This window comes from Otolemur garnettii, unplaced genomic scaffold (genome assembly GCF_000181295.1).
Source record: "Otolemur garnettii isolate 467f Iridium unplaced genomic scaffold, OtoGar3 scaffold00055, whole genome shotgun sequence".
In the NCBI taxonomy this organism is placed as follows: Eukaryota; Metazoa; Chordata; class Mammalia; order Primates; family Galagidae; genus Otolemur; species Otolemur garnettii.
Window position 1 is genome coordinate 1,165,958 of NW_003852450.1, and position 24,044 is coordinate 1,190,001.

General features: G+C 48.8%; 1 protein-coding gene across 1 annotated transcript in view; it reads left to right on the forward strand.

Moving 5' to 3' along the window:
- Positions 1 to 24,044, forward strand: part of PLXNA2 (plexin A2) — a 210,109-nt gene that overhangs the window by 11,629 nt on the left and 174,436 nt on the right. The window contains exons 2-3 of the mRNA XM_003792201.2: positions 14,265 to 15,536; positions 21,229 to 21,411. Of these exons, the coding sequence (XP_003792249.1) occupies positions 14,304 to 15,536; positions 21,229 to 21,411 (1,416 nt within the window). The 5' untranslated portion in view covers positions 14,265 to 14,303. The remainder of the gene's footprint in view (positions 1 to 14,264; positions 15,537 to 21,228; positions 21,412 to 24,044) is intronic.

Sequence of the window (24,044 nt, forward strand, 5' to 3'; positions counted from 1 at the left end):
CCCAAAGGGGTCTTGACCCACAGGTTGAGAACCGCTGCTCTAAGCCTTAGTCTTTCTCTTTGCTGCTCTGTAAAGTCAGTGGAGGAAAAGGCTTTGTTGAGAAGTGAAGTTGAGGGTCAGGCTGGTAAAAATGACCTGCAGCTCCTGGCCTTAATTCCAAAGTAAATAAAGTTGGTTCTCACACCTCCAGCCCCAGTCTCTCTCCTCAAACAGGGTGCCAGGAAGCCTGGGCTGGGATTAGTCCCGGTGTCCCCTGGAGCCAGAATTCTCCTAACCATGTTAAAATTAGCACTCCCTCTACAAACAGGGGCAGACCCCTCTGAACTGAGATTTGGTCAATTCTCTGCTTGCACAAGCTCTAACTTCTAATCATTGTCATAAACAGGATGGAAGCAGCTGCTCACTCCAGTCTATTATCAGCTTGGTTGGAGACAGAGAAATTTAAATGACAGTAAGATGCTTAGCAAAGAAACGAAAGTCAGTGTTAAAAATAAAGAAAACAAGACAGCTTGTTTCATCGAAATAGAAGGGTTATTAAACAGCCCTGAATTAATCAGTGATCTGCCATGGTTGGGAATTGGGGAGTAGCAGGGCCGGGGCTGAAAGGGAGGAGGAGGTGGAGGTGGGAGAGGAGTCTGAGGCAGGTAGAAGCTGCCTGTACCCTGGGGCCGGCTGCAGGGACCGTGGAGACATGTGCTCTTCAGAGGGAGGCTGGCGCTGGCTTTCTGCCCCACAGAAAAGGGCAGGCTGCAGAGAGGGGAGACTTTGGCACGGCAGTCCCTCCTCTCCCTACAGATTAGTGCTCCTGGACCCTTTCCATCACCCACCACCTGTGCAAGCCCCTGGGGCGGCATCCAGACCTCAGCCTCCCCAACCCCTCCTTCCCACCAACCAGAACTGGGCAAGAGCCAAATGGCATTCAGTGGATGGCCAGAAGCCCCCAGCCCCAGGCCTTCTCCTCTCAGCTTTCACAGGGGGTCCCTAAGAGTTCAACTCTGAGTCATTAGACTCCACCTCCCATTCCCAAAGAGCAGTAACGGGATAACACCCAGACCAGAGTATTGCCTATATGGAGACAGAGTCTGGCCTCTGGCATAAATGATCTCTCCTTGGAAATATCCATTAGCAGGATGCCGTTCCAGGCAGCAGGGAAGCAAGGTGGCAGGTTTAATTTTGGGACCCCACATCCAAGTCCCACTTCCATGTCTGGTGCTTTAGCCAAAATATTTAACCTCAGATACACCAAAGTCCTTTCACCTGTAAAATGGTGATGCAGATGATACTCTCAACCACACAGGCTTGTGTGAGGGCCATCTTCATGGGCTAATGTATGTGAGATTCCTAGGGAACTATAAAATCACTGTACAAGTACCAGTCGCGTTACAGTGGGGTCCCTCCGAGACTCAGAACCAAACATCAGAGGAAAGTTCTCCACAGGAGAGAGAAAGTGTCTGGGTGGAAAGCAGGCTGGCTCACACCTTTGCAGGGGCATGGAGGGGCGGGAGGGCGGGCGGGCGGCCGTGCACATCTGCGTGCACACGTGCATTCACCCGGGTGTGTAGCGTGTCGGATCTTGAGTCAATCACTCCAGGAGCATTTTCTTTGCTCTCTGACCTCTACATTCTTTCTCTTCACCCCTCCCTCCTGCTTCCCTCCTGGGTCCCTCCTAGCTGTTTACCCTTTTTCAGACTTCTCTCTCACACCCCATTCATCACCCAGAGCCAGATTCTCACTCAGGGAGCTCTTTTCATCTCCCGGCCCCAGGTCCTCCCATGGGGGCCTACTATTCCCCTGCCTCCCTTCAGCACATTCTTCTCCCTGTCTCAGCCACTCTGATAATTGTGCACATCAGCTTCACTAACCCTGAGCTAAGTGAGCCTCAAGGGCCTTAGAAGTCTATCTCCCCCACTCCCTTATCAAGGGCTGGTGCTCTCCGCCCTGGATGTTTAAAGGTCTACCGGCTGAGAGCCTATGCATCTTGGTGGACACAGACCAGGCCCTTACCTGGTCAGACCTCTGCCTGGAATCCCAACTGTCCCTCAGTTCCCAAGTGCCCCTATTATCCAGCCACACAGCCTTCTCCCTCCTCCGTGTGCGTTGAGTGTGAACATGCCCATTACTTAAGAGAGACTGCCTGACAGCTCGGATCTTTTCTGCAAGAGCTGGAAATCTCAGACAAAGAGAGAAAGAATAGAAACTGCAGGTGGGAAGGCCCAGGGTAGGGACACAGCCTGCTTAAGAAGCTTCCTCATGGAAAGGAGTTAGAGCTTTTTATCCTAAGGCTGGCTGTGGGTTCAGAAATGCACTGGAGAGAAAGAGAGGCAAGGGAAGATAAGGAAGGAAGATAGACTTCATCCTGGATACCAAGGCGACCCTGTACGGGATGAGCCCAAAGAAAGTGGAGCTCCAGCCTGAGGGAACTGTTATCTCAGTATCTCCCCCTTACCCCACTCCAGACCAGCCTTCCTCTTTCCTTCTTTCCTCCCTCCTATCTTGTCACAAGTGTCTGGACAGCTCAGCAAGAGTCACACAAGTGGCCCCAATCACCCCAAGGGGTATGAGAGAAGGTGACCTGGACATCGTGGGGTCACTGAGAGACTAGCGGGAATAGCTGCCTGTAACTTTAGACTTATATGGGAGGTGGGAAGGTGGGATAAGCAGCACCCCATTTCTTCCAGAAGGCTGGATCTCAGGAGCTGGATGCTAAGCCTCAAAGCAACCACCCCTCCCCTGTGCTGAAACAGAGCCATTGGTGTTTGTCACCACCATTCAGGGTGGCTGCTGCTGCCAAAGTGATGATGCCCTTGTACAGTGTTTCTTCAAAAACAGTAACAAGAATAGCTGGTGTTTACTCAGAGCAGTAGAGTTTACAAAACAATTTCACATCCTTTATCTCATTGATTCTCAGACCATAACCCTATGGGGTGTCATTTTACAATGGAGGAAATGAAGCTCTAACAGATTAAATAACATGTTCAAGGTCACCAGATTAGTACGTGGTAGAAGTGAGACTTGAGCCTAGCTCTGTTTCCGAGGATCACGTCTTTTCTCTGTTCCTGCTTCCTGGTAGCATTCACCAGAATTGAGCTTGACCTCCTCATAGAAGACCCTCTTCTGAAACCTTCCAAGGCCACTCTCCCCCACCCCACTCTGCTCTTGATTGCTTTATGTTCTCAACTTGTCATTTTTAAAATTATTATATGCTTCTCATGTGATCTGTGGTATTTTATGGTTTGTGGCTGTGGCACTGTCTTGCTCACACTCTTCCTTCACATGTCTGAATTGTCCATTCTTCAAAGACAGAGCTGGTATCTTCCCATTCTTCCTTTCTTTCTCCCTACCTCATCCACCTAGCCAAAGACATTTCTCCTTTGCCCAGTGGGTTCCAGACACCATCCTTCCCAGAAAGCTCACATCCTTCTTCACTACCTGTAAAGGTCATGACAACTCTTAGCGCCAAGTGTCTAGGGCATGTCTTAGGGCAGACTAGCAAGGACAGTGTTAGTAGAGAAAAAAACAAATGCTCACACCGTGCCCTCCTCTGTGGCTTCCACTGTTCAGCAGATTTCTGAGTCAAAGTCATCATGCTGACTCTGCATGGGATGGCAAGAAACATAAGACATCATTCCTGCCCTCAAAGAGTCTCTAATTCAAAGGGGAGGTAGGACATAGTCATAGATAAAAGAGAGTGAACACTGCAATGCAGTGTGTGTTGGAATCAGCATGTTAATTAAAAACAGCAGTTTTTAATTAACTTTGGAGGAGCAAATGGTGATTGGAGGCAGTAGGGTCCTAAAAGCTTTATGAGGCTTTGAAAGATGGGCTGGTATGAATACACAAAGAAGAAAGTGAAGATAGGAATTCCAGGGAGAGGGTGAAACCGAGCAAAGTATTTGAGGCATTCAACAAACCAACCTGTTGTTGGGGGTGTAGTCATCTGGGAGAGGTGGTCAGTGAGGCTGGAGAAAGACCGAAGACCCAGCTTGGAAAGGACTTGAACTTGGACGCTTAGCAGTCCTGAGTGAATCTGGGCCATGACAGGGAGCCACAGAAGGTGTTTGCATAGGTGAACATCACGCCCTGGCCATGTGCCAGGCAAACCTGGACAATGGCTCTGAGACACAAGAAAAGAGGCAACATGAGGCTCACCATGAAGGAGGTCCAGGGCTGGGTCTTAGCTGCCAGTGGCCTTCAGCAGGGTCTGTCTCGGAGGAAGACCTGGATGGTGATGATGTGCCTGTCTCACACCATTTTCGGGGAGTCAGTACCAGCCTTTTGAACTTTAGACAGCTCTAGCTTCTGGAAATGGACAGCATTAAAAAATGCCCCTTCATTCAGCACTGATGGCCAATTTCCCTGACATGGGGTTAAAGCGTCAGGGATCCCGAGTGCTCCCTGTCCCCAGGATGCTTCAGTGGCTGTCTCTGTGAAGCTTCTGAAGGCAGAAAGGAAGGAGAATCTGCAAAAGAAAGAAGGAAGTGCCATCACCTGGGGTCTCCTGGGAGCCATTAAAATTTTTCTTCAAGGGGTGAAAGATGTGGACAGCTTCAGGGGAGAATAAGTATGGGTTTTAGGGTCAACCCATAGACTGAGAGTTGAGATGAATGCTTTGTTTTAGTTTTTCTTTGCCCCCTCCTTCCTTTTTCCTGCCACTAGTGTGAACTGGAGCAGTGTCATTATTCTGTGAAAACATTATGTTTAATGGCAGCATAACATGCCATTATGTGGAGTAATTGTTAACCATTTAGTTGGGTACTTTTTAACCCTACTCTCCTGTCCTATTTTTCCTCTAAGAGCCCCTGACTCTTCCTTGTACAGTAAGGATGGGATGAAAGACAGAATAGAAAGCCCCATTCTCCTTGGAAAGGTTGCTTGGAATGTCTTGAAAAGGTGGCTACCAGCTAGCAAACCTCTCACCACAAAACACCCAGGGATCCCACCTGGTACCTGACAACAACCCCTCCTGCCAGCACCACTGCTCCAACACTGCCCATTACCAAAAGGAAAGACCAGCTTAGAGTAGAAGGAAACCAGACTATGACGCCTGAAGTTTTGGTCTTTAAAATACTTATGAAGTCTTATTTAATGTTCTAGTGGGTTCTCCCAGAACAGTAATAAGATCAGACTGAAAAATACTCAGCAATGTGGAATACTGGGGGAAAGTACGGATCTCAGAAATCTCTGCTTCCTAGCTGGATGTTACTAGTCAAGTTACCGAGGCTTCCTGAGGTTATTTCATCATCTGTTAAATGGGGATAATTCGTGTCCACCTTGCAAGACAATCACACTATTATCAATATCATGTACAGAGCATCTAGGACAGCACGCCACACAGCAGGTGTTAATAAAGCCTAGTAAGAGTGGCTACTGTTTATTGGTTTTGTCATAGAAAACAAATGGGAGTTTGTTCTCCATAACAAACTAGTAGCTATTAGCTATTATGTTACTCATGGCCCTTAAGGTGTGAGGTCTTCTAACATGAATTTTGATTTAGTAAAGCCACGTCCCCACTTTTATTCCTTTTTTTCCCTTCGAAGGAACTTGAGAATTCCTCTTCCTGTCCTTTAATCCCATAATACCTGCCAGAAGAGCAACTCCATTATGAAGATGGTTTAAACTGGTCCCTGCTCAGAGTCAGGGGAGAAGTGGGGTGACCTTTCTTGGACTCCCTTAGCACAGAGGGCAGGCACAGTCCCAGGCCTGCTTCTCCCAGCCTGCTAATGCACAAGAATTCCTTCTGACCAGAGGAGAGGTGGCCATGGCCAAGCAGGGCGCCTTCCTGATCCTCCCACAATGGGGGGTTGAAGAGAGCAGAGCCTAAGGAAGGGGGAGCAGAGGATGGGGTGGCAGGGAAGGCAGCTGCTGGAAATTGATTGCTCTTATAGTTTGGTTTATACCATGCAGCTCTCTCCGCTCTGCCCGGGTGGCGACCTTTAGATAATAAAGGGAATTCTGGGAGATTTCTGACAGGTCCATGACATATGGGGCAGGCCTGCAGGGTCAGGCGTGTATCTCCCTGCTCCCGGCCCCAGGGTAATGAATCTTGTTTTGACTTTGCAAAGCCATCCCAGGCAGTGCCCCAGAAAGGAACAGAGCCACTCCCCACCCCCAACCCCTCAAGTGAGTGCATGTCTTGAAACCCTTCATAATTCAGGGACACAACTCCAAACTTTTACAGCCTGTGCAAGGAGTGGACAAACACCGAATGTTTTGCTAAGGCCCTGGGAGAGCTGGTGTGGTTTCCAGGGTTCTATCAGAGCCCACTGGGAGACCTGGGAACAAAACAACAGAAAACTCTCCCTGGCATGAAAAGCAGTGGTCCCAGAACAGGGCCCGCGGCTGGAGGAGGAGCTGGGATGGCAGTGGGGGAGATCGGTCCCTGAGGTCTGACAAGTGACGAATTCACTCTCTGGGTAGGGGCAGAGGAAGAATGCAGGGGATGACCAAAAAGATAGGACCCACTCTGCAGGGAAAACAGAAATCAGTAAATCCTCATTCTTGTCCCAAAGCTGTAAGGGGCAGAACAAGTGGGCTCTCTGGGCCACTGGGCCACTATGTTCTGCTGGGTGAAAGCAGCGGCATTCACTGCCGTCAGTCCCCACGGAAGGGTTAAGAGCCCTGCATCTGTGAGGTTCTTGGCCCCCTCCCTGCAAACTTGTGTGTGCAGGTATGTGCACACGCCCCTTTTCTTTAAGAGAACAATTGCTGAGCCAAGAAGTGAGAATACCTTTTCCTCCCTTCCACATTACTTTGCCAGGGCTGGGGTTGGGGGGCTGTAACAGCACATGGACTGGGTGACTTCCACACCGACATTTGTTGTCTTACAGCCCTGAAGGCTGGGAAGTGGGAGGTCAAGGCGTCTGCGGTTGGGTCCTTCTGAGGGCTGTGAGGGGAAGACCTGCTCCAGGGCTCTCTCCTTGGCTTGTGGGTGGCTGTCTTCTCCCCATGCCTTCACTTCCTCTTCCTTCTTCAGCTGCCTCTGTCCGGGTGAGCATTTCTTCCTCTTCTTAGGACCCCAGTCCTATTGGGTTGGAGCCCACCCTAGTGACCTCATCTTGACTACCTTGGTAAAGGCCCCGTGTCCAAGTACAGCCACCTCCTTAGGGACTGGGGGCTGGGACTTCACAGAAATTCTGAGGGCACACACTTCAGCCCACAACCCCTGTCACCCTGCATCTGTCTACCATCAGAGAGATGGGAGTCCCTCACTGCTGTGCAGGAATGTGGAATCCAAGGGCCTTTATGGGAGCAGAGTGCGACCCACGGCTGCCGGCTGCCATCTCACAGCCCCTCACTGCCTCACCTGGAATGGGGAATCTTCCCACCTACCCCCACCCCCATTTCTATCTCTCACTCTTTGTTTATTGGAGATTGAATGTAGTTTATCCCACCTGTGAAAGGAATCGTATCTGTGAAGACAAGTAGGGGGTCTACCTTCTCATAGTGTCAGCAGGTGACTGGGTAGAAACTGTCACCAGAGATGTTCTGAGGCATCCTGGAGAGGCCACAGTATCACTTTCGCAGAGATGGCTGCCAGGGGTGTGCGTAGGCAAGGAGCCGTGTTCCTCTTTTTCTCTCCTCTCACCGTCCTTCTCCCCCATTCCGGGACAAGATATAGCCACTTAGTTTCACATAACGGCACAGAGTCTAGGGAAAAAAATGACATTCGATTAATGAAGCAAACGCAGCTGGTATAGAAGTGACATCTAAATTGTTCCTCTGGTCCCGTTATTTTCCATAGAAAATTCCCCCTCTCCCCACACCCCTCCCCCTTTTCTCTTTAAATCGCGTGCATAAAATACGCTAATAACAATCTTCGGTGTCTGTGCATGAGTGACAGCTGAAATAAGAAAAAGACTAATCGTACCTCCTGCAGCCCTGTCACATGGAGATTAAATGAGTCTCTCTCCCCACCCCCTCCCTGCTCCACCCACCCCCACTCTCCCTTCTTTCTCTTGGTCTCTTCTCAATGAGAATCATGGGCATTTGAATAATAATATTATAGACGCCATCAGGGTGACAGTGGGGAAAAAATCAGCTCAAACCCATGATTATTCCTTCAATCTAATAATTATTTAAATACCAGATAACTCCTTTCACTCTAATTGAGGCCTTTCAGCTGTCGGCATTACCCAGGGCCTTTACGTTCGCCCTCTCACTCACCTTGTGTTACCCAACGTGCCTGGACTACCTCTGAGGTCCCTGTTTGACAGAATGACTCTTGGGATGTTTGCACGTAGAACTGAGTAAGGGACATTCAGACAGCTCCTTCAGTGCCATTCTACCCACAAGGGACAAGCTAGGGCCTCACTGAGATGTCTTATCCTTACAGAAATCTAAAACTGAAGGCAGCCCTCAGAGATCATCGAGACCAATCCCCTGTCTCTGCCCAAACTTATTCCTAGACAGCTGTCAGGAAAATTCAATGTCAGAAAATTCCAGAATCACCTTCAGGGGATACTCCAGGGATCCTCTCTGGATAGGATGTTCCCCTGAACAGCTAAATTCAGTTCTGTCTGTTATAGTTCTCTTTGGGAAAATAGAGCTTTCCATGCTTAGACTAGATCTGACCTGTCTGTGGGATGGTGGCACAGGACACCGTAGCCCCCAAGTCACAGTGTGAGTGACAGTCCTACATTGTGTAACATTTGCCTGGACCTGCCTGGGCCTGCCTGGGCCTGCCTGAGCCTGGGAAGGTCAGAGTAGGGCATCCTCCCTGATGCAGAAGGGAGCCATTCTGTCATAATCTCTTTTATTCCTTCTGTCCCTTAATCTGAGCCTGTTTGAATCTCCTCTGAGATTCAACCGCTTCCCTGCACAGGCCCAGTACCACACGCATTTCTGCCCATCATGGGGCCATTGTTGAAGACCTCTTCTTTTCCCCAAGCAGTACAGCCTCCAGGGAGAGCATAAACACCTCCCAGAACCCTTCCCACTGTGAGGAAGGAAGTGACACACTTGTTGTCTATCACAAGGTCTGAGTTCTAGTCGCAGTCTGTGCCTGACTCATTTTGAGTCACCTTGGATAATTTGTTTCCTTTCTGTGGACTTTGGTTTCCTTATCTTAAAAGAAAAAAAAGTAGCAGGTTAGCGTAATCTTATAATCTCCCTCATCATTTGCCCTGAATTACTGCTTTAAAGGCATATCCATTAGAAGGGAGAGCTGCGACTCGGCGCTGGTAGCACGGCGGTTACGGTGCCAGCCACGTACATCAAGAGTGGTGAGTTCGAGCCTGGCCTGGGCCTGCTAAACAACAATGACAACTGTGATAAAAATAGCCAGGCATTGTGGTGGGCATCTGTAGTCCCAGCTACTTGGGAGGCTGAGGCAAGAGACTCGCTTAAGCCTAAGAGTTTGAGGTTGTTGTGAGCTATGATACCAACGGCACTCTACCAAGGGTAACATAGTGAGACTCTGTCTAAAAAAAAAAAAAAAAAAAAAGAAGGGAGAGCTCGGGGAGAGGATGGACTCCCTTCTGCATGGGAGAGGGAGGAGGTTAGGTGAATCCCGAGGCACCTGCCTACTCCTTCTCTGACTTCACTGCTCTCTTTTCGTGCTTACCTTTTCTCCCTCATCTTCTGGCTCCTCAGGGTCCTGGCTGTGTGAGTAGCTGGCAGTGAAGTAGTAATAATGGCAATATTTACTGGTGCTCTTATGAAAAAACTATCAGTGCCAGGATGGTGCTGAAAGTACATTGGTGTTGGCCACATTGATCACTGGAGTAGAGATAGTGGTGATGGTGGAGCTACAGATGGGTCCAAGAGGGTGAGAGATACTAGCAGGAACTTTGACTCAATTTACTACAAGGAACTTTGATTCAATTTGTAAATTTGTAAATTGTGAATCCTGAATCCAGCTTCTCTTCTCACCAGCTCTTTTTGCAATAAGAGAGGCCATGGGAAAGCATATAGGCATATGCACCCAGATCTCCTGAAAAGGGCAACAGAATGGGACAGCAGGAAGGGGGAGAATCCTTCCCTGAGCTGAACTGGAAATGCCTGATTGTCATTTCCCCTCTGGCTTGCCACTGATGCTGTAACAGCTGATCAGGAAAGTATCAAATGCCTTCACTGGCTGTCACCAACACCTGCTGCCTGAGTTTTGATCGGGGAGATGGTGTCATCAGGTCCTCCAAATAAAATATTTAGTGGCACTTGCTTCCCATGGGGGTAAGCACGGCCTCTCCTTGGCATCAGGAATGCTCAGCGGCAAGATGTCCTAGGAGGCTGTGCTGTTAAGGTGAGGGTCCCAGAGCAGGACTCCCTGGTTGAGAGTTGGAGTTGGGGAGAAGGAAACTGGTAGGTGAGCAAACTAGGCAAGTTTTGTCTCTTGAGGATGCACATGGCAAGTGACTGTATAAACTAAGCAGAGAGAGGCAACAGAATGAAGGAAGCATCATTGTGAAGAGAAAACTTCTGAAGTGGACACTGGTAGAACACTGGAGTGAGGTATGCAAAGTCACAGGCGTGTGTTCACTGGCTTCTGCCAAATTCAGGGTGGGAGAGTTATTCGAAGACACATCATGGGGTAGATGGAGGGAAGGAGCTGGAAATAGGGAGAAATAAATTGCTAATAATAAAGGCTAATGTATCTTGGACAGTTAAAATGGGCCAGGAATTATTCTAAGAGCTTTACACATATTAACTGATTCCATCATAATAATCCTATATTATGGTAGACACTACTACTAAACCCATTTTACATAGCCAGTGAGATAGCATCACAGAATGGCAAAGTATCTTGACGAATGTGCACAGCTATGGGCTCTGTATCCAAGCCCCTGGAAATGCCTGATTGTCATTTACGCATAAGTCCAGAGCGTATGTATTTAACCATTGTACCACACTGCCTGTCAGAGGCACAAAAGTGGGTTCCCTTCTCTCTTACTCCCAATGTGGATAGAAGGTCTGATCCTTACTTAATGGAATAGCTGCTTAGTAACATCAATCTTGGCACTGAAGTCAGTTGTCCTTATGAAGGCCCTACTCCCAAGGTGGGGTGCAAACCTCCCCTCTACCCCATACTGCAGGAGACCAGGCTTCCTCTTGACTCCAGTGTCCAGTGACAGCTGCTCCCAGTGGGCGGTCCCTGAGCACCGAGAGATGACACCACTTGGCTGAGTACCAGGAGCAGCCTGTCCTGAGCAGATGCTGATTGAGGGTGAGAGAAAAACAGCCCAGCTGTAGTGCCCTGTTGAGAACTCCTGGCCCAATCAGCCACACCAGGTTGGAGAGAAGGATCTCAGCTATTGGAATCAGCCTCTAGAAATTGAGGAGCCATGTATCAAGGTTTCTTATCCTCTGAAAGAAGAAATCTTGAAGATTTATTAATTAAAAAACTCTTCTGTTTTAAGATCAAGAAATAGACTTAGGGAGATGCTAGATCAGTCTACAACCACACCACAATTCATGAATGACACAAGCAGAATTTGAACCTGGGGCTCTTGAGTCCCCCACCCTACCTCCTGCCCCATGACCCCACGCCTTCTAGCCATTAAGCCAATTTTTTTATTCTCAGTCTGGCTTTCAGGATCCTCTATTCCCACTGGCTTTTTTGCAGTCTGTGTAGAGGCTATGTTGGTACTCTGAAGTATATGACAGAGATCACCTTAGATCTAGCACGTGCTTCTGACACTGAACTCAGTCACTGGGTTAGGGAGGGCTGAGGGTTCAAGGTTCACTCGTGATATTCAATGCATGGAAAGGAGGAATATAAGCAAATGGAGAAGGAGGGAGCTCTGGTGGGATTTTTGAAGCCTCCTGGGGAGTCTTGGATGATAATCATACCTAACGAAGTTAAGCACTCACTAGTTGCCTGCAGCCCCTCTAAGAGGTTTCCTGCACTGTTTCATCTCCTCTTGTGGTGAGCTGATAGCTAGGTACTATAGTTAGCCACATTCTACTAGAATGGGACATGAAACTTGTCTTGTCCAAAATTCCAAATTTGTCCTTAAATTCTGCTTCATGACAAAAGCCACTTACTATTCTAATTGTGTCTTGGAGAGATACTGAGCATAGAGATGAGATGGTTGACCTTCACCTCACACCGTCCTTTGATTTTATTTCTGCCATCAGGACTCCCTTCCCCCACCCACAGGCCAAACACATACGTGCCTATATGTTGTTGAAAAGATAGAAGTGTAATGCCCACAAATTCAGTACAATGTGGCTCTGAGAGTACTTTCTACAATGCAAACCCCAAGCAGTGTGGTGACAGTTCTCCTCCTTGGAACTCCTCCTGGGATATGCTGTTCCCCACCTGTGGCCCTGGGAGCTTTGCTACCCAGCGAGAGGAGCAAGCAAAGAATGGCCTCTTGCAGTTCCCTATCCAGCTGGAGAATTGGAGGATTCTGTTATTTCCTTTCCACAGCTCCACAGCCCCTCTTCAGGAATTCACGTCCTGCTACCGGCCTCAGGACATAGCTAAAAATAACCTCTGGTTTTCAAACCGAAAGCCGGTCTATTGGGAGGTTTTGCTGGTGGGCACTTGGGGCCGGAAGGGCTGTGTCAGAGTAGCTGAGGTCAGCCTGAGCCTCATGCTGCCGTTGCTTTCCTCTTTCCAAGGAAGCCTGGGGCCTCATGAGTCACCCCAGAACACCCTGGTGGAATCTGATTGGAGAAGGGGAGTCAGGCAGGACCTGCTCTGGCACCATGGTAGCTGCTAGGCCTCAGATGCAGAGTTGAAGAGGAAGAGGGAGAGTCTAAAGATATAAGGAAAAAATTAGAGGATTCTCAAAGTGGTGTCTATTCTAATTATAATAACATAGCTCATTCAGCTTGGGGAATTCTAAGGGATAGACAGGCTTCTCCTAAACTGTCTTGGAGCAAATTCTCCATTGTCTGCTGGGGTGTTTCTATTCCTGATGCCTCGTGTGCCCAGAGTTCTGTCTGGACTTGTCCAAGAAGGTTGCTGGATGGTCTGTCCAGCTGGAGAAATGATCTCTGTGCTGGACAGATTGCTGCTTCTCCGAGTCCTGCTGTCCCCCTCCATAAGTCAGAACAGCACCATGACAATGATAGGACGGGCCCTGCTTTCTGACCTCCCCTCCTTGCCCAGGAATCTCTACAGGCTTCCCCCCAGGACCCCACCTTGCCCTCTGGGCAGCTTCTTTGGAATACAGAAGAGTGAGTGCTGGGCCCCTGGCAGTGGAAGAGCTTTAGGGCCTGGGAGCCCAGAGGAAGGGCAAAGAGTAAAGGCATCAAGGCTGGAGAGTGGGCTTTGAGCATGCCTGCGGAGGCCCAGGGCTGATTTCATGCATGCTGAAACAGTTAGGAGGCCCCAGCAGGGGCTGAAATGGGAGTACCCCTCACCTTGTTGCCCTTTCCTGCTACCTACATTTTCCCAAACCCAGAACTGCCACCAAAGGTGGCTGAAGCAGGACTCAGTTAGCAGTCTCCATTAGCAAGGAGGCTGGGTCCGCTTGCACTCTGCCTGCAGAGAAGCAGAAGTTGAAGCAGTTTGCCAGGACCCCACCTGGGTTAGGGGTAGGGTGTGGCTGGGCATTGCCTGTCAAAGGGATGGGGGATCATTTGCCTGTTCCCTGGGTACTCTTCAACTTTGCAAATGACACATAGAGGAACCCCTGAAATGTTGACCACAGTATAGTTCTCTTTTCTAACAAGTCCAAGCAGCCAAAGGTCAGGGGTTCTTCTTCTGGGGGAATAGGGGCAGAGGCAGGGAGGGGTATTATCAGTCAGGGTGACCAGCTCCTCTCCTCCCAGTGGATGGCACAGCACAGACAGCAAAGAGGCTTAGCAGTGTGAGGCCCTGGAAGTCTGAAATTAAGAATTTTATTGCGATATCCAGACTCTGGGAGTAGTTGACCTGGAGAGCCTGGGGGAGGTCTTCCTAACAAGCTTTCAAAAAGCAGAAGAGATTTTTCCTGGTCTCAGGTAGAGGAGCCAGCTGGGTGAGGAAGGCTGGCTTTAGTGCTGCCGTTGGATTGACTGGCTGGGTGGACTTAAACAGTCTTTTAACCTTCTGACAGATAAAAATGATGTCTTAAGAGGACAGAAATAGAGATGCTTTATAAAGGAAAAAAAAAAGTATTTTTTCAGCGTAAAGGCTGGAGACCAAAATAGATAACAGGATTCCCTGTACATCCCTAAGAGGGAGAAAGTATGTTAAAAATAGAAAAACTGAGCCACAGAAGGAAGACACTCACACAGAACTGAGCCAGGATTAGGACCCCTGGGTCAAGCATTCCTGTTCGCGCCTCCTGGAATTTATTTTCAGTCTGACCACTCTGCCTTGTGTTTTCCAGAACCATGCATGTGAGGACCAACCCAGGAAGGTGGAGTAGATGAACACACAGAGGCGCCCTCTCTTCATCCCTGCAGCTCTCAGGATGGAACAGAGGAGTCCCTGGCCACGGGCCCTGGAGGTTGACAGCTGGTCTGTGGTCCTGCTCTGGGTGGTCTGGGTGCTGCTGGCCCCCTGGGCGGCCGGCATGCCTCAGTTTAGCACTTTCCACTCTGAGAACCGTGACTGGACCTTCAACCACTTGACTGTCCACCGAGGGACAGGGGCGGTGTACGTGGGGGCCATCAACCGGGTCTACAAGCTGACAGGCAACCTGACCATCCAGGTGGCTCATAAGACAGGGCCGGAGGAGGACAACAAGTCTTGTTACCCGCCACTCATCGTGCAGCCCTGCAGCGAGGTGCTCACCCTCACCAACAATGTCAACAAGCTGCTGATCATCGACTACTCGGAGAACCGCCTGCTGGCCTGCGGGAGCCTCTACCAGGGCGTGTGCAAGCTGCTGCGGCTGGATGACCTCTTTATCCTGGTGGAGCCGTCCCACAAGAAGGAGCACTACTTGTCCAGCGTCAACAAGACGGGCACCATGTACGGGGTGATTGTGCGCTCCGAGGGCGAGGACGGCAAGCTCTTCATCGGCACTGCTGTGGACGGGAAGCAGGATTACTTTCCGACCCTATCCAGCCGGAAGCTGCCCCGAGACCCCGAGTCCTCCGCCATGCTCGACTACGAGCTACACAGCGACTTCGTGTCCTCGCTCATCAAGATCCCTTCAGACACGCTGGCCCTCGTCTCCCATTTTGACATCTTCTACATCTACGGCTTCGCCAGCGGGGGCTTCGTCTACTTTCTCACTGTCCAGCCCGAGACCCCCGAGGGTGTAGCCATCAACTCGGCCGGAGACCTCTTCTACACCTCACGCATCGTGCGGCTCTGCAAGGATGACCCCAAGTTCCACTCGTATGTGTCCCTGCCGTTCGGCTGCACCCGGGCAGGAGTGGAGTACCGCCTCCTGCAGGCTGCCTACCTGGCCAAGCCTGGCGACTCCCTGGCCCAGGCCTTCAACATCAGCAGCCAGGACGATGTGCTCTTCGCCATCTTCTCCAAAGGGCAGAAGCAGTACCACCACCCGCCCGACGACTCTGCCCTGTGTGCCTTCCCCATCCGCGCCATCAATCTGCAGATCAAGGAGCGCCTGCAGTCCTGCTACCAGGGCGAGGGCAACCTGGAGCTCAACTGGCTACTGGGAAAGGACGTCCAGTGCACCAAGGCGGTAAGGGGGCACGTTCCTCTGCTCCTGAATCGAGATGCGGGTTCCACCCTTCCTGTTTGTGCCTCAGGGCCTGCCTGCTCCCAGACCACCAAGGCCCTGAAATGAGAGGTTGTCAGGCTCATGTTACCAGCTGGTGACCAATAACACTGGGTCTTACCTACACTAGATACCTAGGACATGTTTGTTGTTGCTTCATTAAATCATTCCAAATCTATGCAGTGAGTGCCTACATCACCCCAGGGGCTACTGTAGGTGCTGCAGGCTTTAGTGGTGAATCATGCAATGGTACCAAGCTCCCTGCCCTGGTGGAGCTTACGTACTAGAGAGGTGAGACAAATGAACACATCAAACCTGCAGCCTGTCAAATGGTGATTATTGCTATAAGAAAAATATAGCAGGGAGGGGACACCTACGATGTTTAGCTCACTGAGAAAGTGGTGTTCAAGCAAAGACAGGATAGGACGAGGGGAAGCTGCGCGGTTACCTGGGGAAGGCATTCCAGAGAGACAGCAGGTACAAAGAATTCTGGGCATGTCTAGAGTGACCAAGGAAAAGCAAGGTGGCCACCGCAGCCAGATCAGAACGTGTCAGAGAAAGAGCAGTAGGACACAGGGTCAGCCAGAGGTATGTGCAGAGGTGTACGCCACCCTGATGCCAAGTGAGGGGTCAGATAGACATAGGATAGCTAAGTCAGAGGAGAGGGAAAGGCCTTGAGCTTGACTGACAGATTGAAAACTGGAGGAGAGTCGGGTGTGGGCAAAAGCAAAAGAGGAGGGGAAAGGGAGCGCAGGGTCCAGACCTGAGGATGGCAGAGAAAAACTCAGAGCATCAGGGTGCTGCCATCAGAGGGTTCACTACAATCCACTCACTCTTCCATCTATCCCCCCACCCATCCCTTTTTCAATCCATCTTCCCTCCTTCCCTCCCATCATCTTTCTATCTATACATTTATCCTTCTTCCCTGTCCCCCTCCATCCACCAATGCTTCATCCATTTATCCATTCATCCACCCATCCCACCATCCATCCATCCACCCATCTCTTCCCTCCATTCCTCCCTCCTTCCTTAATCCTTCTTGCTATCTCTTTTCTAGCCCTTATCTATCTGTCTGTCCATTCATCACTCCCTTTATCTGTCCATCATCCATCCATTCACCCATTCCTCCATTTAGCAAATGAGTATTGAAGGTCCTCTGAGTGCCTGACACTGTACTAGGCACTGGTGATGCAAACGTAACGAGGCATGGTCACTCCTTCCACAGATCTCATAATCTACTGGGGGAGAGCAGGAAAAAGAGAGAGAGAGAAACATAATGTAGTGGGTATGAGTTTGAGCTTCTAAGACAAGCCAGGGCTCAAAACTCTGCTACTTCCTGGCTTTAAAAGCAACGTAACACCTCAGCACTCTCATCTGTGAAATGGGAGTCATAATGCTTACCTTGTGGGATAATCAGATAACATATGGTGAGATTAGCTCCATGCCTGGAAATGTTAGGTTTACAATTTTTAGTTAACTGTTGGGGAGTGTGGCAAGTGCTAAAATAGGTTTTTGTACACAGTGCTGTGGGCTCTGGATCTTTAGCCTGGGGAAATATCTGAGACCAAAGGACCCATACGGCTGCTTTCTGAATATCCTGAATTGAGGGCATCTGCCACTAGAACCAAGATTCACTTCTTGAAGCCAGAAGTCAGGTCAGGCCTAGGCTGTGCTTCTGTCCCTGGGTGTATGTAGGATAATGGTTAAGACAATAGGCTTTGTGTTTCAACAGATGGAAAATGAAAATCAGATCTACCACTTACTTTTTGTGTGACTTTCAGAAAGTTAGGTACCTGATCTGAGCTATAATTTTTTTCATCTTTAAAATAGAGACAATATTACCTTCTTTTCATGGTTATTATGAGAATCAAATAGAAAATTTATGTAAAATGCTTAGTATAATACTTGAAATATAATAAACATTCAGTAAATAGGCAGCAATGTTTAAGAATATTAATCACAGTCATAAAGAATGTCATTTTCTTAGTTATATTACTTTTATAACATGAGAGAATGTTGAACGAGATAATTCCCAAATTTCTTCTCAGTACTAACATTCTGTGACTGGTGGACCTAACCAACTGGGAGAAGTGGAGAGGAAATGGAAGGGTTAAGCCCCTGCAGAGTCCAGCGTGATTCCCATAATCCAGAGGTGGCCTTGTCAGGAGGAAACTGCTGATTCCTGCCTGTGGCTGAGCCAGAGGAAAGAGGAAGATGACACCCTTCTCTGCTCCAGGGGTGGTGCAGAGAGACAAGCCTGGGCTAGGGACCAAAGGACAGCAAAAGCACTAGGAGAGAGGTGACAGGAGGTGGGACTCAGGCCTCAGAGTAAAAGCCCCTCCACTCTCCCTTTAAGCACCACGCTTTTCTGATGCAGGGGACTGCAAGAGGAAGGATTTTTCATAATCCCTATAGTCCAAAGGATCCCACACCTGGGGATCCAGGGAAACTAAGGTCTCCGAGCTTGATTTTAACATGATCTGGAATAATGTGGAAACCTCAGATCATGGATTTGAGCTCTGATCCCAGAGAAGGGATGGGAAAGGGGACTCCCACTCTTTGTACTAAAGCCTATGCTTGGCAATTGAAATATTATCTCATTTGCTCCTCCCAATGACCTGATAAGGCATGAATTGTCATTCTCATTTTACAGATAGAAAAACAAAGTCTCACAAAGACTAAGGAGATTGCTTAAATCAACATAACTATGAATGATAAAGCAGGAATTTTCATTAATTCCGTTTGCTCTTATCACTTTTGAGACCAAGCTCTGTGTGTTTAGCCATTCTGCCTCTAAGGAAGGCCATAGACCAAGTTTTCACCATTTGAACAAAAGTAAAGGGGCATCAGGTGTTTGGGAATATCTGACAATATATTGAAAAAGAAATTGAGGAGAAAAAGAAATGCCAGCCAATCCCAAGGGCTCGGGCTCAGAACAAACCATTTTCTCTGTACTTTTGGCAATATTAAAGTCAGGTAGAATCTAGCAAAATGTACAAGTACCAGTAAGGTTTTTACTCCTGTCATCATTTCTCAAAAACTGTCTTGGGCTGCACCTGTGCCTAGACTCTGAGGCCTGGTAAAGTACCACAGAAAGTGGGAAAGAAACTGATGGCATGAAATCAAAGACTCTCAGAGCTGAAAGGATGCTTGAGAATTACCTGGTTCAATCCTTTTACTTTACAGGTGAAAACATTGAAGTTCATTGAGGGCATGTGGAGTATCAAGGTCACACAGCTGGACAGTGGTAGGGACAGGACTAAAATCTGGATTGCCCAAGTCTTACCTGGACAGCTGCTGCCTATGGTGTGGGGTTGAGGAAGAGAATTACAAACTGTTGAAAGGATTAATAGTAGCTGATCAGCTAGCATGATAGCTCATACCTGTAATCCTAACACTCTGGAAGCCAAGGTAGGAAAATCCCTTGAGCTCAGGAATTCAAGACCAGCCTCAGCAAGAGCAAAACCTTGTCTCTACTAAAACTGGAAGAAAATTAGCCAGACCTTGTGGTGTCTGCCTATAGTCTCAGCTACTCAAAAGGCTGAGGCAGGAGGATGGCTTGAGGTCGTTGTGAGCTAAGCAGATGCCATGACATCCTACCCTGGGCAACAGAGTGAGGCTGTCTCAGAAAAAAAAAAAAAAAAGAGCATAGTAGCTGATTACTCTGACCTGTTTTTCTGGGGAGCCAGAAATCTTTATCATTGCCTCCAGTGATGTGCTGGTAACTATTAGGTACCTGGTTGTATGCAGCAGGGAAAGGAGGGAAAAGCCCCCGTTATAAGCATTTGCCAATTCCCATGGTACAAATGCTCCCACCATAGCTGATTTCAAGCACCAGTTTGTCATCAACACAGAGATGTACACAGGCCTCCCCCACAAACTGGGTCCAGCAGACCATTGCTTCACTCCCTTGCTGAGAAGTTCATTCCTTCTGCTCTGTGGGGCTCCTTATTATCCAGAGTTCAAAGGTCATCCTTAACCTAAAAATCGGTTTCCTAGCATGCACACACACACACACACACACACACACACGCAGCACCATCATTCCCATCAGTAGGAGGAACAGCAGCTCCCTAAGAAAAACTAAGGGATCACAAGAAATGAGTCTCCATTCCCTTTGGGACTGAGAAGGGAATGAAAGGGAAGTCCTTGGTTTTAAAATAAAAAATCACACACCATGTTTCATAAACCAATTATTCCAAAGAAATGAGCCTGTCAACATGTGATGATGTGTCAGCCTGCACTTCCCTGGGAGGGTGAGGAGAAGAGCTTGAAGGGAACAGAGGCCAGGCTTCCCTCTGATGCTTTCCATGCTTCCCATGACAGCTGTTTGCTTCCTCCTCCGGGATGCCTTTCCAGACCCAGAAGGAACAGCTGCCCCAGGACTTGGGGCTCTCTCCAGCCCAGCTTCTGCCACCTTTGCCCCAGGATTCCATGTTATGCAATCAACTGGGGCATCTCTGGGCACCCTTCCTGGCCCGGCTCTATGCTGGGCACTGTGTGAACATTGCAGACTCCTCAGTAGCCCCTGCCTCAGAAAGCACATAGTCTCTGTCTATTTTTTAACCTAATGAGATCTTTGAAATCATCAAGTTAATATTGTCTTTAACAGCTCCCAAAGAGGAATCTACTGGTCCAAGTTTAACCAACCAGTTAGCAATAGAACAGAGGGTGGGATCTAGGTCTTCCTACTTTCCGACCAGCAGGTTTTTTCACTTGCCCAAGGTGCTCTCCTTGCCAAGGTGCCCCAGTCTCTCCTGCCATACTCTACACAGGTACACTGCCACTCTCTTCAAAGGGCTGATAACGGGAAGGACATCACCTCCAGAATTCCCTCATAATTATGTTTACTTAAGCATTGTTGAAGGCCTGTAACTTACAATAGTGGAAATAGTTGTGCAACTTAACAAAACTCTATTACATTATTTCATTTGCTCTCACTCTATTACTTCATTTGTTTTCACTTATTATTTCATTTTGCTTCACTCTATTGCTTCATTTCATTTGCTTCTCCATAATTCTGTAAGAGTTCTGGGTGGGCAGGTATTATTCTAAATAATAACTGAGGCACATGGAGATTAACTAACTCTAAATGTTAAAGTCTAAGATACCGTCCATTATTATTATGACACTTTTAATCCATTCCTGGTAAGGCAGATAGTAGTGAATAGTTGAATGGCTTAAAATTCCCTGTGCCCAAAGGGAGACTTTGCAGCCCAAGAAGCAAACAAGAAACCCTCTCCAGGCTGGTAGCAATCCTGTGATGTTGCCTTTCGACTGAATATCCACTGAACCCTTGTCTGAAGTTGAAAGATCCCCATAGAATGGCATGGTCCACAGGGATATTAAAATAACTCGAAAATTTATTCAAGCAATTAGCTTTACAAATTGACCCTGGTTTTCCTGGCAGAAAGGTGGAGGCAGATAGCTCCAGGTGAGTGGAAGGATGCTGCTCACTCCTTTACCTGGTTTCTTAGGAATTGTGGGTCAGTTGGTGAGGAGGTTTTGTCTGCAGGGAGAGTAAGACCTCTGAACCCCATCTCCGTGCCTCTGTGAGCCCTGGTGTCCTGGGGCTGGTGGTTGGGGGCGGGGGGATGTGAAGTGGCTCCATCATGCCTCCGCTGCTATTGACCCAATTTCCTCCCCTTCCCTCTAGCCTGTCCCCATTGATGATAACTTCTGTGGATTGGACATCAACCAGCCACTTGGAGGCTCCACTCCAGTGGAGGGCCTGACCCTGTACACCACCAGCCGGGACCGCATGACCTCTGTGGCTTCCTACGTTTACAATGGCTACAGTGTGGTTTTTGTGGGGACTAAGAGCGGCAAGCTGAAAAAGGTAAGAGTCTTTGAGCTTGGATGCCACAGTGCCATTCAGCTCCTCAGCTGAGAGTCCCTGCTGGAGAGATAGCTACAGGTAACCCTTCATTTTCTTGGGGGGTGAGGGTGAAATGGGGAGGTAGGAAGGATTGATTTTGTGGTTTGTCCTCTGTCTGCTTCCTCTGGCCATCAGTCACTGGGTATCTCAGGAATGCAAACTTATTTCAATTAAGCCCAGACTTCAAGAAATCAAGAAGACACATTAGTATAAGGGCAAAAACTTCGATCTTCATTCTCAAATCAAGTAGAATTACAGAATTTTGATTATTTACAGTATGAATCACCCTCATCCACATTACAAATCCTTCCCTAAACCTGTAGGGCTGATTACACTGGTCAACAGTCTTTGTTGAATCCAAAGAAGTTGGAGTTACAAATTGACCTTGGATTACAGGTCACAATTTTGAGGACCTGGGACAAATGGCAGCTCTCTGATGGTATCTGGTGCCCAGGACAGACATTCTCCCGTCTTTCCTCTTCCTGTAATCTTCCTTCTCCACCTCACCACTCAGATGCGAGCTGCCAGCAGGAAGTAGGCATTTTACCCTGTGCCTCCCTGAACACCTCTACCAGCTGGAGAGAACAGGTCGCTGGTGCAGCAGGCTGAAGCCAACAGCTTGTACCTGCTTGCCTAGTGCTTAGGGTGCGGAGAGGGAGCACAATCTGGTTCATTATGTGAGATTATAGCACCCACATTCTTTCCGGTCCCAGCTAATCTTCATTTCCCAAGCTTACCTTCCTGCCCGCTTTCCCTAGTCCCAGCACCTGTGGATCAAGGCACATATAAGACCTTGCTGCCTCTCACCCTTTGATGTTGACATCACCCTGGAGTCTTTTCCTCCTACGTGGTATACAGCCTTGGGAGGATGTTATTTGGGAGTGTGGGAAGAGGTTAGCCTGGAGGGAGCCCAGGGAGAAATTTCCATGTTCTGCTTATTCTGAATGCCAGAGGAGGTAAGAACTGCTCTGGGTTCACCTGGTGTGTTAAACCCTCCAGACCTTTTCTGGTTCTCCATACCAAAACCGTCTAACCATGTACTAACTGCTGTCCGTAGAGGTTCCCATGTGTTTCTGTGGCAGGCCCTCCCCTATGCCCAAGACTTTGGCCCTGAGCTTGTTTGGTAGCACATGGAACAGTGAAAGAATGTGGTCTCTGCTTTTGCTTTCCCAAAGTAGAAGAGCAAAGAACTTGCTCTATGAGATTCCACTATGGTTAAAAAGTGGCTCATCTGTCCTGCACAGCCAGAGTCACAACATCCAGGTGGGCAAATTATGCCTGGCACAGGGCATTGAGCTAAGGGACATAGGGGAGGTGAAATCCAGCCTGAGTTCTCCCTACCACACCAATACACCACGTACCCTATGGTAGAGACATCCACCCAGTTGGGGTACACTTTCTAATACATGGCCTTATAGAAGGAGACCCAGCTTTTTCTAAATTGTGCCAAGGCTTTCTAGGGGCCAGCAGCAGCCACATCGAGGCTGGTGCTCAGCGCCTTCCCCTCTCCCTGTCCCCCCTCCAATCACTGCTCTGGATCATTTGTGTAACTCTATTTACTGGTCTCCTTTATTCTCTTGAAAGTTCTATTAAGGGCAAGGTTGTGCTCTACGCATATGCATTCCCTTCCTTCTCCTTAATCCCTTTGTCAAGTGTTCACTCACGGAATAGGCCCCGAAACTGTTTTGAAAACTGACCATGATTTGGTGGGGAAACTGAGGCCCAGAGAAGAAAAGTGACTTGTCCGAGCATAGAGATCTAGGACATGTTGCTTCTTGCCCTAACCCCCAGTGTGGCACCCCTTTTCTGTAGAGAGACAGCGAGGGAGCCCAGAGCTGGAAGCTAAGAACAGTCCTCAGGTCTAGGCTTGCCACAGAGTTCAGCCAGGAGCTAGTGCCCCCACTCTCTTCCACCCTAGATCTGAATTAGGGAATTATCATTTGCTTGAATGGATGGATAAAGAAAGAGTAACGGAAGTGTGGTCCAGCAGGACTCAAAGGGACCTTGAAACGACCTTCCCCATATCTCCATCCACCTTTCACAGAACACACAGGGGGCTTGGCATCTTTCCAAGTCACACACCTGAGCTGGCCAAGTTCTCCTGGCCCTGTTGGAGCCCCGGTGGATCAGTTGCTGTGAAGGCAAGTCAGAGGGTTCAAGGGCAAGGCTGGGGCATGGCTGCCGACAGCTTGTTCGGACCTGCTCCTTCTCACTCTTCACTTGGCCTTTCTGTGGCTATTTCTATGAGCTCATGACACCCATCCTTCCTCCTCTGTGAAACTCACCCTTCCTTTCCACCCATTCTCCTCTGAGGCACCTGATATTCACACCCGGGCTCCTGCTGGCCCCTTGTTTACCCACCCACTTGCCCTCACCCCTCTCCAGAGAAACAGCCTATGAGGAATTTATGGAATGTCCCCAGGAAACCCTACCATGGTCCAGGCCCCATAGCTCTTTCAACACAGGAAGGAAAATAAGGTAAAAAAAAAAAATAGCTAAGAGTCTGGAGAAGGGAGGGAAGCCCCGTGCGTCAGAACTACTCATTTCTCCCCTGCCTGGCCAGGCGTCTGTTAGACTGTCCAGCCCTCATCCAC